Source organism: Terrapene carolina, unplaced genomic scaffold (genome assembly GCF_002925995.2).
Source record: "Terrapene carolina triunguis isolate 2854851 unplaced genomic scaffold, T_m_triunguis-2.0 Scaffold192, whole genome shotgun sequence".
NCBI lineage: Eukaryota > Metazoa > Chordata > Testudines > Emydidae > Terrapene > Terrapene triunguis.
The window spans coordinates 25,653,628-25,672,000 of record NW_020664543.1 but is presented as its reverse complement, the minus strand read 5'-3'; the positions used below and the strand labels follow the sequence as shown (position 1 = coordinate 25,672,000).

At 46.3% G+C, this 18,373-nt stretch overlaps 1 protein-coding gene across 6 annotated transcripts in view; it reads left to right on the top strand.

Annotated features, from left to right (window-relative positions):
* The window catches only part of MAP2K4 (mitogen-activated protein kinase kinase 4), a 168,274-nt gene that overhangs the window by 145,146 nt on the left and 4,755 nt on the right, over positions 1-18,373 (top strand). For all 6 annotated transcript variants that reach the window (XM_029912140.1, XM_026654640.2, XM_026654642.2 and 3 more), the window contains 3 exons: positions 12,451-12,528; positions 13,404-13,552; positions 17,372-17,417. In XM_029912140.1, the coding sequence (XP_029768000.1) occupies positions 12,451-12,528; positions 13,404-13,552; positions 17,372-17,417 (273 nt within the window). The remainder of the gene's footprint in view (positions 1-12,450; positions 12,529-13,403; positions 13,553-17,371; positions 17,418-18,373) is intronic.

The following is an 18,373-nucleotide window of genomic DNA, read 5'->3' as shown; positions in this document are numbered from 1 at the left end:
ATGTTCTTCATGCACTTGATTTATAAGCAGGAGGATTGTGTATGCTCTATATCAGTCTACCTTGGGTGCTCCAATTTCCATTCTTTTAAAGAGTGTTTGCTTCTCACATGGGAATGTCTTCTCATGTATTGGAGCATGTGAGTGTCGAGATGCTCTGCTCTGCTAAGGACTCATCTCTGTGCAGAGGCCTGTTCGTTAGTTATTGAGGTTTTTGGATGATCTCTGTTAATCAGTTCCTTCCTCCCTTAATCATTATGTTGCAGTATGCACCTTACTCCCACTCAGCTCCAGACTCCCTCTTCGTGTTTCCTCTTGCTCTGTCACGCACTCTCCATCTCTCAGCTTCAGAATTCAGAGGTATAAAATGATTCAGTAAAAGAACTTACTTTTCTCATGACAGTTTCTGAAAGAAGAGGCTGTTTTGTGTTTGTTTTTCTCCATTTTTTGGAAAAGGAATGAAGAATGATATTAGCAATTTTTGTCTTCCAGTTTAATTTCTTTCCCCAGTAAAATAATGGAACAAATATTAAGAGACAAAAATTATTAAACACACAGATAATAATGGAGCCGTAAGCAGCATGATTTTATGAAGAACTGATCTGGACAAACGTGATTGCCTCTTGGCTGAATTACAAAAGAATGGGTGAAGGGCTGGTGTGCGAAACACCAGAGTTAGATATTAGTAAAGCCTTTCACATGGTGCCTCGTGGAAACTTAATTGAAAAATTCATTCAAATTGATTTAGATTGAAACAGTGCCATGTCATTGAAAGCTGTCTGGCAAATCATAAGCAAATAAATAGCAAAGTATTGAGTCTGGGAGAATGTTCAGTAAGGCATTGTTGTTAGGTCCAGTCTCATTTAATATATATAGCCGCTATTATCTAGAAATGGAAGTAAAAAACATTAATGAACTTTGGCGGGAGTTAGTGAATTAGGTAGTGCTATGAACACTAGTTAGGACAGAAGAATAATACAAAGGCCCTAAGAGAGGCTACCAACATTGGAAATGCAGCTATCACATCTCAAACACAGAGCTGCTAGATATTGGGGTAAGCACCAGCAGTGCAAATTGCTATTTCCCCTCTCTGTGCTCAAGGTTTGAACCCGTGTAGCTATGTTGCAGCTGCAGCTGGACTCTGGAAAATAGCCTATGTAGACAAGGCTGCAGCACGTCAAGGTGAGGGAGGGATCTGGAAGTGGCAATGGCTGAGACACACCCACACGTGACAGTGGGCTGCAAATAAGAAATGAGTTAGTAATGGGATAAGGCAGCAAAAAATGTTTTCGAGCTACACTGGTGTCATATCATGGGCCAAGATGATGGTGTTCCCCCCACCCCCCTGTATTAGAGGAACTCACACTGGGGTCCATGGGACACTTGCCAGTGGCCTGTGGAGATCTGGCTGGTCACATGGTGCTGGCTCCTTCCCTTTCATGATTTCATAGCAATTAAAGCAGAAGGGGCCATTAGAGAATCTATTCCGACCTCCTGTATATCACAAGCCTTTACATTTCACCAAGATGGTTGGTTGGTAGTCCATCGCTGAGGATGATGACGATATTGTCGCAGTTCTCGTCTATGGCTACGCATATGACTCGAAGTCTGAATCCTGATGCACAGAGTCGGCCACACTGAGGGCATGGGAAGTCTGTATTTATGATGTTTGATGATGCAGGTCTGTGCTACCTTTCACGGGCAGCCTGGAGATGAATTTGTCAATCCTACTCAAACCCGTTATATGCTGATCATGTCAGAGATCATCAGTGTGTCCTATTCTGAGTCATTTGCTCAAGTTCTTTAGGATTGATGACAGGTTACTGAAGACTGCTCTTCAGATTATCTTTGAAGCGCCTATATGGACAACCCTTCTTTCTTTTGCCCTGACTCAGCTCCCAATACAAGATCTGTTTTGGGAGACAGTGGTCTTCCATTCCGATGACATGTCCAGTCCACCTAAGTTGTGCTCTCAGTAACATTTCCTCACCACTGGTTGTGTTTGCTCTTTCAAGGACCTTAATATTGGTCACTCTGTCCTGCCAGCAAATGCTCATTATTGAGCTTAATGTGACATCTATAAAGAGTCCACATCTCAGATCCACACAGGAGAGATGTTAGAACCACTGCACTATAGATCTTCGATTTGGTGGAGAGACTAATGTTGTGTTGGTTAAGGACTTTTGTTCGGAGTTGGCTGAGGGCCTGGCTGGCTTTACTAATTCTGGAGGAAATTTCTTTATCAAGGGATCCAGCACTTGAGATAATGCTGCCCAAAAACTTGAACTGATCCACATTTTTCAGCTGTGTGCCTTGGATGAAGATGGCTGGTGCTGGGGCATTGGAATGAGGTACTGTTTGGAACAAGACCTCTGTCTTCCTGAGACTGATGGTGAGGCCAAATAGCTAGGATGCTTCAGAAAAATCTATCAACAATGACCTGAAGGTCTTCGTGTCTATGAGCCATCAAGGCGCAGTCATCTGCAAAAAGTGCCTCGGCGAGAAGTCTCTCCAGCTTCTTGGTCTTAGCATTGAATCTTCGAAGATCAAAGAGGGAGCCATCAAGTCGATAGCGGATGTATATCCCCTGATCCAAGTCCCTTGTGGCATGGCTGAGGAACAAATTGAACAGCACTGGAACAAGTATGCAGCCTTGCTTCACTCCATTCGAGATTTCGAACACGTCAGAAAAGTCACCACTGGTGAGCACTTGCACTGTCATGTGGTCATGAAACAGATGGATGATTTGTATGAACCTTCTTGCGCAGCCCAGTTTATGTAGAATAGCCCATAGACTGACTTTGTTCACCGTATCAAAAGCTTTGGTCAAATCGATGAAAACTGCATACAGGTCCATGTTCTGCTCTAAACATTTTTCCTGGACCTGCCTTACAACAAAGATCATGTACACAGTACTATGACCTGGTCTGAAACCACACTGGGCTTCTGGCAGATTCTCCTCAGATATGTTTGTAATGAGTCTGTGCAATAGAATGTGAGCTAGTATTTTCCCTGCTGTACAGAGGAGAGCAATGCCTCTGTAGATTCCCCAGTCAGCTTTCCTGCCTTTGTTTTTTAACAGTGATACAATAATAGCATCTTTGAAGTCTTGTGGCATTTCTTCTTCCTCCCAAATGCTACTTAAGATGTCATGAAATACTTGGATGGCCTTGGGGCCTGATACTTTATACTGTTCTGCTGGAATACGTCCTTTCCAGGGTCTTTGCCAGAGTTCAGTTGTTTGATGGCTTTCATAACTTCCTCAACTGATGGAGGGAGATCGAGATCCTCTTTGATGGGTTTCTCAGGTGAATGACACGCAAATCAACTGTGGATGGTCTATTGAGTAGACTATTGAAGTGTTCAGCCCATCTCTGTACCATTCCCTCCTTGTCTTTGATGAGGGTTGTGCCATCTGCCAACTTCAAGGGGGCTGTGCCAGATTTAGATGGTCCGTAGACTGCTTTGAGAGAGTCTAAGAACATCTTTGCATTGTTTGGATCTGCATAATGCCGAACTTCTGCAGCTTTCCTCCCCACCACTCATCCTGCATTCTCCTCAGTTAAGACTGAGCCTTGCTCTGTAGGTACTTAAACCTATCTTTCTTTGATAGAAATTGATATGGTGAGATATGCCCATAGGATCCCAGCAGGCGAACCATGCCCCATGCTGCAGAGGAAGGCAAAACACTCCCAAGGTCACAGCCAATCTGACTGGGGGGAAATTCTTTCCTGACCCCAGTCTGCTGGTCAGTATGATCCTGAACATGTGAACAAGACACACCAGCCAGGCATGTAAAAATGAAGATTCTTCTTCAAGTGTTAGTCTCTATGCGTATTGCACACATGAATACGCATGCGCACCATATGCCAGAGTCCAGAGATTTCTAGCAAATAGTATCCATTGGTCTGCAAATGCGCAGTTCTCTTCATGCTCTGAACCGAGGGTATAAAAGGTGGTGCGGATCAACGCCTCTCCAGTTCCTTCTTACCAATGCACAGCCTTGTGAGTCCATAGCTCCCTCATCTTAAACCATAAAAATATATTGTAAATAGTTCTTAGTATTGATAGTTTTTAGTGTGTAGCATAGTTAGTATAGCTGAGTTAGTTTTTCCCTGCCTTGGGGAGTTTTTTCCCCACAGACAAGTACTGTCCCCAGAATCCCAGAGTTTAAGAACTGCATACCCTGCCCCCGCTCCTTTTCAGTGAGCAACAAACACCAGTGCTACCTTTACTGCCTTGGTGAGGCTCACTTCTTACTAATTGTAGTGTCTGTTGCTCCTCCCTCCTTGAACCCATGAGGGCTGAGAGCTCTGCTAAGAGAACATCTCATGGAGAAGGCCATGAGACCCCACTCAGAGCTGGGCCAGGGAGGCCATCATGTACACCAAACTAAGCCCTCTGAGCACGAGCTCAGGAGCTGAGTCTACAATTCTAAGCCTAATGAATCCCTTCTCAGGGCTTCTCATGAGAGTAAGGGGCACACTCACAAGCACAAGGGCAGATCCTCTTCAAAATCTGCTCCCAGATTTGCTCCAAAATCTGATCCCTCTCTGACTCTGTCCATGTTGGGTGAGTCCTCACACTAAGAACTTAGACATACTTAAACCTCCTCATAGAATCATAGAAGATTAGGGTTGGAAGACACCTCAGGAGGTCATCTAGTATAACCCCCTGCTCAAAGCAGGACCAACCCCAACTAAATTATCCCAGCCAGAGCTTTGTCAAGCCAGGTCTTAAAAACCTCTAAGGATGGAGATTCCACTACCTCCCTAGGTAAACCATTCCAGTGCTTCACCCCCCTCCTAGTGAAATATGGTTTATAACCTGTCCTTTAAATCAGCTTCTGTACTCAATGACTGGAAGATAGCTAATGTAATGCCAATATTTAGAAAAGGGCTGTAGAGGTGATCCTGGCAATTACAGACCCGGTAAGTCTAATGTCAGTACCGGGCAAATTAGTTGAAACAATAGTTAAGAATAAAATTGTCAGACACATAGAAGAACATAAATTGTTGGGCAAAAGTCAACATGGTTTCTGTAAAGGGAAATCGTATCTTACTAATCTATTAGAGTTCTTTAAAGGGGTCAACAAACATGTGGACAAGGGGGTTCCAGTGGACATAGTGTACTTAGGTTTCCAGAAAGCCTTTGACAAGGTCCCTCACCAAAGGCTCTTATGTAAATTAAGTTGTCATGGGATAAGAGGGAAGATCCTTTCATGGATTGAAAACTGGTTAATAGACAGGGAACAAAGGGTAGGAATAAATGGGAAAATTTTCAGAATGGAGAGGGGTAACTAGTGGTGTTCCCCAAGGGTCAGTCCTAGGACCAGTCCTATTCAACTTATCCATAAATGATCTGGAGAAAGGGGTAAACAGTGAGGTGGCAAAGTTTGCAGACAATACTAAACTGCTCAAGATAGTTAAGACCAAAGCAGACTGTGAAGAACTTCAGAAAGATCTCACAAAACTAAGTGATTAGGGGGAGGGATAGCTCAGTGGTTTGAGCATTGGCCTACTAAACCCAGGGTTGTGAGTTCAATCCTTGAGGGGGCCACTTAGGGATCTGGGGCAAAAATCAGTACTTGGTCCTGCTAGTGAAGACAGGGGGCTGGACTCGATGACCTTTCAAGGTCCCTTCCAGTTCTCGGAGATAGGATATCTCCACTAATTTATTTATTTAACAAAATGCCAAAGAAATTTAATGTGAATAAATGTAAAGTAATGCAAATTGGAAAAAAATAACCCCAACTATACATACAATATGATGGGGGCTAATTTAGCTACAGCTAATCAGGAAAGAGATCGTGGAGTCATCTTGGATAGTTTCTGAAGACGTCCACGCAGTGTGCAGCAGCAGTCAAAAAAGCAAACAGGATGTTAGGAATCATTAAAAAAGGGATAGAGAATAAGACGAAGAATATCTTATTGCCCTGTGTGGCAGTGCGAGGATCACTGGTGCGGCGCCTCCTGCTGGTCGTCCTGGGAATTAGCTCTTCCAGCTCGGAGCCTCCCGGACCCTGGTGCCCTTTTACGCTGGGGTTCTGCCCCCAGCAGTAACCCACAATCTGGGTCTCCCCACCCAGGGGAACCCCCAACCCTCTATCCCCACCTTGCCTCAGTGGCTACTGCCAGTCTCCATTTAGCCCCCTCTCACTGGAGCAGATGGCAGTCTGTAAACCACTCATCATCAGCAAGGGGGCTTGGACCAGCTGCCTCTGCCTATTCCTGGCTGCCCCTCTACAGCCCTACTACCCATTTGTGGGCCCCTAACTCGGCCTGCAGCCTGGGGCTTTGCTAGGCTGGAGCTCCCCAGCTCCCTCTGTCCTTCCCCAGCACTGCTCCACCCTAGGTACCCGCCTCAGCTTCCCAGGCAGCCAGGGCCTTCTCTCTCAATGAAAGAGAGAGTGTCTGTTTCTGGCCCACAGCCCTCTTATAAGGGCCAGCTGGGCCCTGCTTAAGCTGACCACAGCTGTGGCTGCTTTCCCAATCAGCCTAGCTTTCCCTGCTGCATCCCTCTCCAGGGCTGCTTTATCCCCTTCGGGCAGGAGTGGGGTGACCACCCCGCTACACACTGATATAAATCCATGGTATTCTCATATCTTGAATACTGCATACAGATGTGGTCTCCTCATCTCAAAAAAGATATACTGGCATTTGAAAAGGTTCAGAGAAGGGCAACTAAAATGATTAGGGGTTGGAACGGGTCCCATATGAGGAGAGATTAAAGAGGCTAGGACTTTTCAGCTTGGAAAAGAGGAGACTATTGGGGGATATGATAGAGGTATATAAAATCATGAGTTCTGCGGAGAAAGTGAATAAGGAAAAGTTATTTACTTGTTCCCATAATATAAGAAGTAGGGGCCACCAAATAAAATTAATGGGCAGCAGGTTTAAAACAAATAAAAGGAAGTTCTTCACACAGCACACAGTCAACCTGTGGAACTCCTTGCCTGAGGAGGTTGTGAAGGCTAGAACTATAACAGGGTTTAAAAGAGAACTAGATAAATTCATGGAGGTTAAGTCCATTAATGGCTATTAGCCAGGATGGGTAAGGAATGGTGTCCCTAGCCTGTGTTTGTCAGAGGGTGGAACTGCATGGCAGGAGAGAGATCACTTGATCATTACCTGTTAGGTTCACTCCCTCTGGGGCGCCTGGCATTGGCCACTGTTGACAGACAGGATACTGGGCTGGATGGACCTTTGGTCTGACCAAGTATGGTCATTCTTATGTTCTTATGTCTTCCCATCAGCATCTGACCATCTCTGGATCTATTGACTCAAGAGAATGGCATGACCAGACACTCCAACACAGGCCCTCTTCATTTCACAGCCTGGTAATTGGATGGGGTGTCAGACCTAGAGCATTTGTATTTGGTATCTAGTCAATCTATTCTCAATCAAACAGAAAGATTTCCACCAGAAAATTCTATCTGACTAAATGGAAACATTTCTCCATCTGAATACAACAGAATCAGTTATCCCCACAACCTGCAAGAATTCCTGGTATTTTAGACTACCTACTCACTCTCAAGACATTGGACCTTTCCATTAGCTTGCTACAAGGTCCATTTTGAACTAATCAATGCCTTTCATCACACAGTTGAGGGTTATACTGTTTTTACTCTTCCAACAAGAACCAAATTCCTGGAGGGGCTCATTAGAATTTCCCCACCGGTGGAGAAACCAGCACCACAAGGGATCTTAATCTTGTTCTTTCAGTACTTACCAGACATCCCTTTGAACAGCTAGCCACCTGCTCCATGTCCTGCCTTTCCATGAAGGTTGCCTTCCTAGTCACCATCACATCAACCAGAAGGGTAAGCGATCTGGGGGCTCTCATAGAAGATTTATCTTATACCACATTTCATAAGGAGGTTTCCCTTCATCTCCATCTGAAATTCATCCCTAAGGTAATTTCTGAGTTTCACATGGATCAATCTATTCATTTACCAGTATTCTTTCCAAAACCTCATGCTTTTGATGACAACAGAAAACTTCACATTCTCAATATCTGATGGACTTTGATATTCTATCTGTAGAGAACTAAACCAATTAGAAGGCTGCCTAGACTAGGACACTTTAGCAGAGCAATCCAAAGAACAAGCATTATCTCCTCAGAGACTCTCTAAGTGATCTCCAGCTTCATCATTCTTTGTTACCAGCTGATGCATATTCCTCCCCATGATGGCGAGAACCCACTTCACTGGAGCACAAGTGACTTCTGCAGCATGACTTCGAGATGTACCTTCACTGGACATATGTAGGGCAGCTACATGAAGCTCTATTCATACTTTGACGAAACTTTACACAGTATTCCAGATCTCTTTTGCAGCTGCAACTGTGGGGACAGCAGTATTACATATATCTGTACTATCTGCATCCTCGCACCCCCTTCTGTTTGACTATTGCTTACCAATCGCCCACATATAGAATACATATAGGGACCACGCATCTTGAAGAACCTCCAGTTATAGGTAAGGAACCTCCATTTCTTCTTCAAGTGCTGGTCCCTATCTGTTTTCTACTACTACTACTGTACTCTTCTGCTGTGGACCATGATTGCATTCGCAGTAAGAGGAGGAACTGGAGAAGTGGCAGTCTGCACTGCCCCATATACCCTCGGGTTGGAGCACAAGGAGAACAACTTTGCATGTGCAGACCAATGGATACTACTTACTATAAATCTCCGGACTCAGGCACATGTGTGCATATGTACCCACGTGTGAATACACAGGGACTACACATCTTGAAGTACTTCCAATTACAGGTAAATAACCTCCATTTTTCTTTGCCACCTCACAGCACTGGTTCAGCCTGTCTGGCATCCTGTCTCCGTTTGTGGCCAATCCCTGATGCTTCTGAGAAAGGCAAAAAATAATTCCAACCCAGCATACATCTGGCCAATTGTGCATGAGGAAAAAAATTCCTTCCTGACCCCTGCAGGCAACTGGCTGAAGCCTGAGATGTGACTATAGTCATCTTAATGCAGAGCTCCAAGTGTTCTGAGCATGGTGAGAGCAATGTAGGCAATGCTGTTCTCTCCACAGTCCATGAAGGAAGGGGATGAGCAGGAGGACTCATCGATATACAGATTCCAAGGCCAGAAGGCACCACCATGACCACACAGGCCATAGTATTTCTTCTAGAAGCTGGATTAAAGCATATCATTTTTAATTTCAAGGTTGAATTTGTTGAAATTTCAGCAATTTGATATTGTTATGCCTTTGTTGTCAAGACTGAAAAGCCCCCTGTTCTCAGGTCTTTTTTTCCATATGTCAGTACCTATACACAGTGATCAAGTCACCTTTCAGTCTTCTCTTTGATATGCTGAATAAGTAGAGCTTTTTCTTAAGCCTCACATTGTAAGGTTTATGTGTTTTCCAGCTCCTGGGTCTTTTTTATGGCCATCCTTTGAATTCTCTGCAGTATTTCCACATCCTTTTTGAAGTGCAAACAACAGAACTAAGCACAATATTCTTGCAGTGGACTTTCCAATGCTGTGTACACAGTGAAGATCACTTCCCTATTTCTACTTGATATTCCAAGGATTGCATTAGCCCTGTTTGACACAGTATTGCACTTAGAGCTAATGTTGAGGCAATTATCTGATTTCTGAGGCACTGCTTTCCAAGACAGAATCAACCATCTTGTAGGTATAATCTGAATTCTTTGTACTTGTTTTTAGCGGTATTAAAACTTTTTTGTTTTGTTTTGTTTGCTTTGTAACCATTTAACCAAGTGATTTACATCACTCTGTAACAACATCCCATTCTGCTGCCCCACCAATCTTTGTGTCATCTGCAAACTTTACCTGCAAAGGTTTCATATCATCAGATCGCTGATAAAAATACTAATATTGGACAAAGAACTGATCCCTGGGGGGCCACATTCGAAACAGCCCCCATTCATTGATATCTCCCCTTTAACTACATTCTGAGATCTGTCAGTGAGACAGCTGTTAATCCATTTTATTTCTGCCCTGTTAGATACATACAATGCAAGTTTTTAATCAAAATGTCGTGTGGTACTAAGTCAAATGCCTTGGCGAAATCCAAATATAATGTATCAACACAGTTACCTTTTTCATCCAGACCTATAATCTTTATTGTCTTTAACCTTCTTATTTCATTGATTCCTTTGGCTTCCCATATCAGCTGCCTACATTTTTAACTTGTAACTTACATTCATTGCCATTTACTTCCCCTTCTTTCTGTCCTTTATGTATTAGTTTTGTTATATTTTATCGCTGCTTCCACACTTCCTTTTAACCAGGATAGCTCATTGCCCAGCATAACTTTTTTTTTTAATGTCTGTGTAATCATGACTTTTGGGGCATCCAGTAGGAGCACTTATCACAATGGGATCCTGGTCCATGATGGAGGCTCCTAGGTGCTACAATAATACAAATAATAAGTCATAATAATAATGTCCTTGAAAAATAGCTTGGTTTATATTTCTTGCTGCTAAATTACATTAAAATACAGGTTAAAAAGCACTCCATGGTTGTCTAGCATTATTCTTCCCTGTTAATTTTAAATAATTTTTTTTAAAAATAAATAATAAATTATTGCTTTAGTTGTCACAGGAATGTCATGCAATTTTGAATAGTCCATGAGATAATCTCTTTATGAAAATGTGGTCCACACTTTGAAAACATGCACATCCCAGTGTGTGCAGTTGAGGTATGACTCTCCTAGGAATATTGGGTTCAGTGCAGGGCAACTCGTTACCAGAAAGACACTAACAAATAGATGGGAATTTAGAGAGAGCAGCAAAAACAATGAGGGAGCTAGAAGGGCTGACTTGTTAGAAAGATAAGAAGAGCTTAATGTTGGTCCTTGACTGTTAAGAGGATGAAGAGGAATTTGGCTGCTGGGATGGGTTAATTCCTCTTGGCAAAGGCAGGAGTGATCATGGCCCAGGATATTCTCTCCCTGCCTTTTTCTGTTCTCCATATGTTCACTGTTCCTGTTCACCTGGAACAGAATTGGGTAAAGAACCCAAACTAAACACAGATCTGAGCTCGCGTTTCCAAATGAGTCACCTTCTCGGTAGGCCTTAGCAACAAGCTCAAAATGTCATCTCTTGCACCTCATTTTTTCAGTGCTTGGAATATAACATCTATGAGCATTGGGATTGATATAGGTAGTTTTGGTAGTTTTTCACATTTACGTGGAAGTGCATTTTCTATCTACAGTATGTGTTAGTGCATCAGGCATGATTTCTGATTTCCAAAGGGAATTTTAAAAATAACAATGAAAACACTTTCAAACTAACCTTCCACCTTGGTTCTCTGCCTGAGCAATCTGATTGATTGGCAGTGGGGATCGGCGCGTGACAGGCAGGGCATTTCACACAGTCTTCAACCTGCAAACCTATGAGAGCTTAATCCCCTAAGCACCATGAAGCCAATGGAAAGTTTCCCAGTGACTGCATGGGCTTTGGAACAGGCCCTTGGTGCCAAGATATGCCTCTAGCTACAAGGAGAGCTTTATAGGCCCCATTCCACCACTGTGTACTGAGCTGTACACATCTCATTGGCTAACAGATTGGTTTTATCCCCTTTCTCTGATTTTTCGGTTCTGTAACTGATAAATAAGCATTTGGTTGCAATTTTGATCTCTGTGTTGAAATGGGAATGGTTTCTAGCTTTACCCTTGTAATAAAATCTGTGAGAGAGCCTACTTCTTTGGCATTTTACTAGCTCAGTAAAAGAAAACGCAGTCAGAGTTTTCTCACCAGGGTGACCTGCAAAGGGGGAAGATGGGTTTGTGCCCCTTTCTCTCCTCTGTGGTGTGTAATTCTACTGGAGTTTTACACATTCGGGTCCTGGCTACCCTGTTTTGGGATGTCAGCAGGACTAATAGCATCATGATCTCCCAAGCACCTGAAAGTGAGTTCTGGGCAACTGATAGCAAAGGGATTTGTAATCAGATAATGTAAAACCCTTTTTTTGGTTTGGCTTTTTGTTAACAGCCATTTAACAGCCCGACAGACAGCTGGGAGGAAACAATTGTGCGCAATGCGCCTTGGCCCCCCAACAGAGGGATGAGCAGGTGCTCATTTCCGCTCTCTCACTCTCCAAGGAGTCCTCCTGCAAACACAAGGAAGGCCAGACTTGATAGCAGGGAGAATTTCTGAGGTTACAAAACCTCAAATAGTAAAACAATAAAACCACTTAAACGCCACCTTTCTGCAAGCAAAGGGAGACCGAGCCCCATTATATTTCCTTTGCAGGTCACCTTGGGGTCTAGTCTTCAGTACAGTGGTCAGGACGATGTTCACTGAACTGTCCCTCCTGTGGGGCTGGATGTCTGCCTTAGAGAATTCTGCTGGGGGCACGCGGGGCTTTGTCCCTGGGTACCGAGATATCGTTTATGTTTGCAGAAGTGCACTCATTCCTTCCTGTGCTGCATACTGCTTGACTGTGGCTCCTCTTCTGTTTCAGCCTGAAAGGATAGACCCCAGTGCATCTAGACAAGGCTATGATGTCCGCTCAGATGTCTGGAGCTTGGGAATTACGTTGGTATGTGAGTGCTTTCAACTATTCTGTGTGACAAGTCTTTTCTTTTGGGCAGCATTATGGGCTCGCTTTAGACAATATTAGTGTTGGCCAACTTTCTAAAGCAGGGGTGGCCAACCTGTGGCTCCGGAGCCACATGCGGCTCTTCAGAAGTTAATATGCGGCTCCTTGTGTGAGCAGGGTCTGGGGGGGCCATGCCCCTTTGCACTCCGAGATGGAAATAGACACCTCCCAGTAGTTAAATAATTGGTTAATTCCCTGTACTGATGATGGCTTTCCTGAATCCTTAAAGTCCACACTTAGCTATGGAACAGGAATAACAACTTGCAGCATAAAGATAAGAGAGCATGAGGAAGGGCTTGGATCTTGAATGATGTTTTCCCTTTGTGGCATGCTAGAGGGTCGTGACATCAGGTCTGCCTAAATAACCCACATAGCAGCCCTGGCTTTGGGTGGACCTTTATTACTCAGAAAGTTTCAACCAGTTCTTGATCCCACCCATTGGCCCCTCTCTGGTTAACCACATTACTGCAGTGTCTGCATCAATGACCTTGGAGAGCACTATTTCATTCCACAGGAGGGTGGAGCTGGTGACATAGGGAGTGAATAGTAAGAAGCAACCAGAATTTGCTGACCCTATCTGTAGAATGAGCTACTACTAACATGCTCTCTTCCCCTCCTCAGGTTGGGTAAAATGTTCATGCAGCCAACTGTCTCTAGGACACTAAGAAGCTGGGGCTCATGTAAGGGAGGCTGTCTCACTCTCCCCCACCCTGCGTGTTCCTTGGGCATCTGGGGATGACGTTTGCCTACCCTGTTTGAAGGAGCTCTTTGTGTTACTCATACTAACCCAGCCTGCGCTGTTGCTGTCTCTGCAGTATGAGCTGGCCACAGGGCGATTCCCCTATCCCAAATGGAACAGTGTATTTGATCAGCTGACACAAGTAGTAAAAGGAGACCCACCACAGCTGAGTAACTCAGAGGAGAGGGAATTCTCCCCAAGTTTCATCAACTTTGTTAACTTGTGGTAAGTGTTTCCTGCTTTAAAGGTTTGGAACAGACTAGCCATGTGAATGGTTTGCAGCTGGCTGAAATCAAGCTCCCAGCATTTTTTCAAATTGATTTAACTTATGTGGAGTATTTTAGGTCTGCAAAATTAGAGTGACTCCAGGAGCTGTACAGTAAAAACAATGTGTAATATTGAATTAAGAACGAAAGATGAGCCAGCCTGATTATCCCTCCCCATGCCAAAGGAGCTGGCAGTTGAACACATGCACCCGACGCTCTCCCAGCTTCATAAATCCCACTGCACCCGACATCCCCTTGGGTTGGGCCCGCCACATGGTTACAACTGGCTACCTGCAGCGGAACACGCAGCAGAGATAGGCAAGGGCTAGAGAAGCACAGCCCTGGGAGCGATTGCCACAGCCTGTGTGTCATGCACTAGCTGTCTCTATGTCCTTAACACAGTCATTTGTCCTGCTCTGACCAGTGCTGGTCACCTGCTCTAGAGGGTCCAGGTGAGGCTCCCAGGCTCTCCCTGTAAGTCCTGTTCTGTAGGCTAACATGGCAGGCTGGAGCTCTGCTAGGGCTCTGGGTTCATAGCAAACCTCAGGCAACCCAAAAGAAAATCCCCTCTGACCTCGGCTATGCTGCATAAGGAGACACTGTCTGTATTGCTGCATTTACCACCTTAGGGCAAAGAAGAAATGTGCTGGGGAGTGTCCACAGCAGCCTTTAAACAATCCATTAACTCAGGCCCAGAAGAATAGTGTAGACAGTGCCCCGTGGGGGTCTCCCCACTCCTCGTCCCCAGAGCTCTGTCTTCAGTCCCTTCGTCTTGTTGAGTTTCCCTCCCAGACTCGCTCCCATGCTCTGTTGTGGGAATTGCTTTGCTTTGTTGAGGATTTTGCTGCCACCTGCTGGTCCCTTGCGTGACTGTGCCAGTTTCAGTTGTTGGCGATTGAAGGGTCCGTGTGGGGTGGGACATCAGTTCTCTCAGATCCACTCTGCCAGTAAGGTGACCCTGGTGCTCCCAGCATGGCCCTGGTGGACATTGTATATGTACAGACTGGGGGTTGGTTGCAGCCCCTCCCGGCCAGCCATGGAGCAGGTTCTCCTGGGCCAGGGGTTGTGGATTTGGCAGCTCTTTTTTCACACACATCTCTGCAGGCCCCATTTGCCCTCGCTGTGGCAGGGTGAGTGTTTAGTGCTGTTGCTCTGTAGTGTCTCTTTGCAGGGCTTAGTGGCATCTTTCCAGCCCTTTGGGCGTGTGTGGGTTAAGAATGGTGCCCGAGGTGGCCTGCCCAATATGCCTCCTGAAGAAATGGCTCTTGTGCCCAGCTGCCCTTTGTGGCAGCGCTCTGCACATAGAAACGGATGCCCTGCCTTTATTTCAGCTGAGCATGCTCTGTTGGGGCTCTGGACATGGCGCAGGGGCTCTGCGCGTTGCGTTCTCACATCACACACGTGGGCAAATTCCGCCCCGGCATCCCTGGCCCTGGAAGCTCCCCTGGCAGTGGAGCTGGCAGACACCTCTTGTGCAGCTTGGAGCCCAGCTGTGCAGTGTCTCCCTGGGTGCCAGCAGGCAGGGGCAAATGGGGATGGGGGAAGCAAGCCATGGTGGTATTAGAGGATCTGCTCCTGTGCCCCTTGGCTCCCTCTCCCTTCCTGCCAGCCTGGGAGACAGCATCAGGAGAACCTTGAATAGGAGGCAGGGTGTCCCCCCCCACAAACCCTGCAGCTTCCAATGGCTGCAGCTTCTCTCTTTCAGGAATAGGAGGTTTGGGGGGGGAGGGGGCAGGAGGCTGTGGCGGAAGGTGTACGGGGTGAATCAATCTGCAGGGTTGGGTGCAGCTGGGGATCTCAAGGAACATGGTGGGTACGTCCTCCTGCCCTGTGTTGGAGGGAGGATGCTGTGGGCCAGACATAGTCTGTCTGACTGGGGTGCCAGGATGGTGGAGGAGGGGGACAGGAGATGCAAGTTCATGGGGGATAGATCCAACAGTGGCTATTAGCTAAGATGGTCAGGGACGCAACCCCATGCTCTGGGTGTCCCTAAAACTTGGACTGCCAGAAGCTGGGACTGGATGACACGGGATGGATCACTCTATAAATTGCCCTGTTCTGTTCGTTCCCTCTGAAGCATCTGGCACTGGCCACTGTCAGAAGACAGGCTACTGGAGGGATATTTGGCCTGACCCAGTATGGCTGTTCCTATGTCCCTAAGCCTTATGTCCCTAAGCTGTTTCCTCCGATGTGTGTGCAGCTGACGGGGCTGGGCACAAATAATCAGCGGTACTAACACACTGCTGCTCCCTTTGGGAGGAAGCACATCAGAGCTACAGGAGCCCGCAGCCTCACAGCCTGTGCAGCTCCTCATGCCAGCGCCTGTGCCCAGCCTGGGTACACAGGCTGGAGGAGTGGATATGGCCCAAAATGCATCAACCCTCCCCCAGCCCAGGACATGTGCCTCTTTTCCTGGAGGCCTTCGTCCTTCCTCCCTTCACCTTTGTGTTTGTTTATTTTTAAACTAAGGACATTTAATTGTAAAATAAAATAGTGACTGCAGGGCAGAGCCTCTGAACAGTGCACCCAGCCGGGGACAGAGCCCCGTGGTGCTGACTAGGCTGTAGCACGCACCAGGGGCAAAATGCTCTGTGCAAAGCTGAGAACCCACAGTTGGTTTGTCTTTCCGATCTGGCCTGGTTAGTCACTGCCTATGTTCTTCTTGTGCTTTGACTACATCCTCGCACAGTGACCTTCCAGCCCTGGCCTCTGCTTGTCCACAAGCACACCCAGCCTGCCCAGGGACACCAGATGCTGCTTCCTGCCATTGTGCCCCACCCTCGCCCCAATGGGGGAGATGATGGCTCTGAGCAGTCAGTCCTTCAGTGTGCTGGAGTCTGGGAGGTAGACACAGGTGATCTGGGAACTGTGTTGAGTTCACTGGTCAGTCTCCAAATGGCTCTTGGAGAGCAATAACGTTGGGCCACATTGGCACCCCTGGCCCAGTTAAAAGCTCTTTACACCATCGACAGCCTCTGGAGCTGCCCCGAGCCCTAGTCTGGGGGATGGGGGGTGGTTGCTATAAAGTGTAACAAGGCTGTGTCCCTAGCAAGTGCAGGGTTCATTGTCCTCTAACTAGCTGCTGAGGCTCTGGCTCTGTGCACATACTGATCCTCCCAGCCTGCAGGATCCATGGAACCGCCTGGTGTTGGCGACTGGAGCAGGTCACTGACCTCATATTTGTGTGTCTGGGATAAGCCTCTGCAATAGGACCCTGAGTGTCTCCCTACAGTGAGTGCAGTGGGGGTTGTGGCAGAGCTGCCCTGATTTCACCCTGGGATTAACTGCTCACATAGCCCTGGTCTACACTGTAAATGTATGTTGGTATAACTACGTGGCTTGGGTGTGGATTAGGTATACCAACCGAATCCCTGCTTTAGACAGCTCTATGTCACTTCTCCCATCAACACAGCTCCCACCTCTCGGGGAGGTGGATTAACCACGCTGACAGGAGAAGCTCTCCCGTCGGTGTAGGTAGCATCTTCACTAAGCACGACAGTGGCGCAGCTGCACTGGTGCAGTGCTTTAAGTGTGGACAAGCCCTGACTACATGCTTCCCCCACCGTGGAAAGGAGGCGAGTTCAAGCGTAGGGGCAAATTCTTAGACTTTGGACAATAGTCTGGTGGTGAGTGGGGCTATCAGCATAGCTAGCCAGGTCACGGGCCCGGGATCTACGCAATGGGTTCAGTTTTGTGTCCCATACACAGCGAATGTTTAATCTCTTTGGCACATGTTTACAAATCCGCCTTTTCCTAATCCTTTTTCTGATCTTTTTAGCCTTACAAAGGACGAATCCAAAAGGCCAAAGTATAAAGAGCTTCTGGTGAGTGTGGAGGTGTTTGAGTGGGCGGGCTGAAGGGAGGGAATGATTGTAACTGTTCTGTATTGCCTGATATCAAACCGTGGGATCAAGGCTAGACGTTTATGTATGAAAGTGCTGTTTTCTTGGGTGATCAGTACAGTGTGGGCTCTACACTCGCAGGGAGCTATCTCCTTAAATGCCATTATCCTTCCTTCTGCGTGGAACACTGCGCTGCCCGAGGAGCTGTATGAAATAGGCTTACAGCTCCACTAGCTGCCACAGGGATTTCCTCCTCTCACGTTTGAAGCACAAGATGGCTTCCAGGTGGCATGTCCACCCAGGACTTGGCATCCTGTGGCAAAAAAGCCCCTGCACCCCGGGCACTGCCAGAGTGACAGCTTTTCCATAAAGAAGCGTGGATCCAAGGCCCTGGCTCAGAAAGGTATTTAAGCACGTGCCTAACTTTAGCCAATTGTAATTAAAGTCAGTAAGAAGTCCCCCTGCTAGGCTCGTGCTTACATGCCTTGGTGAATCAGGGCCTAAATTCTGAATAAATCCGCTTAAGTGCCAAGTTAAAAAGTCCCCTAGAGAATGGCTTGTGCTCCCCCTGGTGGCTGTGCAGCAGCAGTTCACTAACCTGCCAGTCCTAGGGGGTTCATTGCAGGCTGATGCACAAAGAAGCTGGAGATGGTGAAACTTTAGTTCAATAAAACTTGTGTAAATGTCCGCTCAGTTTTAAATCCTGGGTGATAATCAACATTTGCCACATAGTTTCTCCAGGGGTAGAACAAATAATAGGAGTGTTAGAAGCAAACCAGCACCCCCTTTCAGGTTAGTGGTGTCAACGCTCTGCAAATTATCATATTATAGCAAATCAGCGAACTGAACTCAGGTTAGACTGAATTAACGCTGAACTGTACACCGGTTCAAACAGAAATGTGCCTCCCAAATACCACCCTGGCCTGTGATCCTCAGAT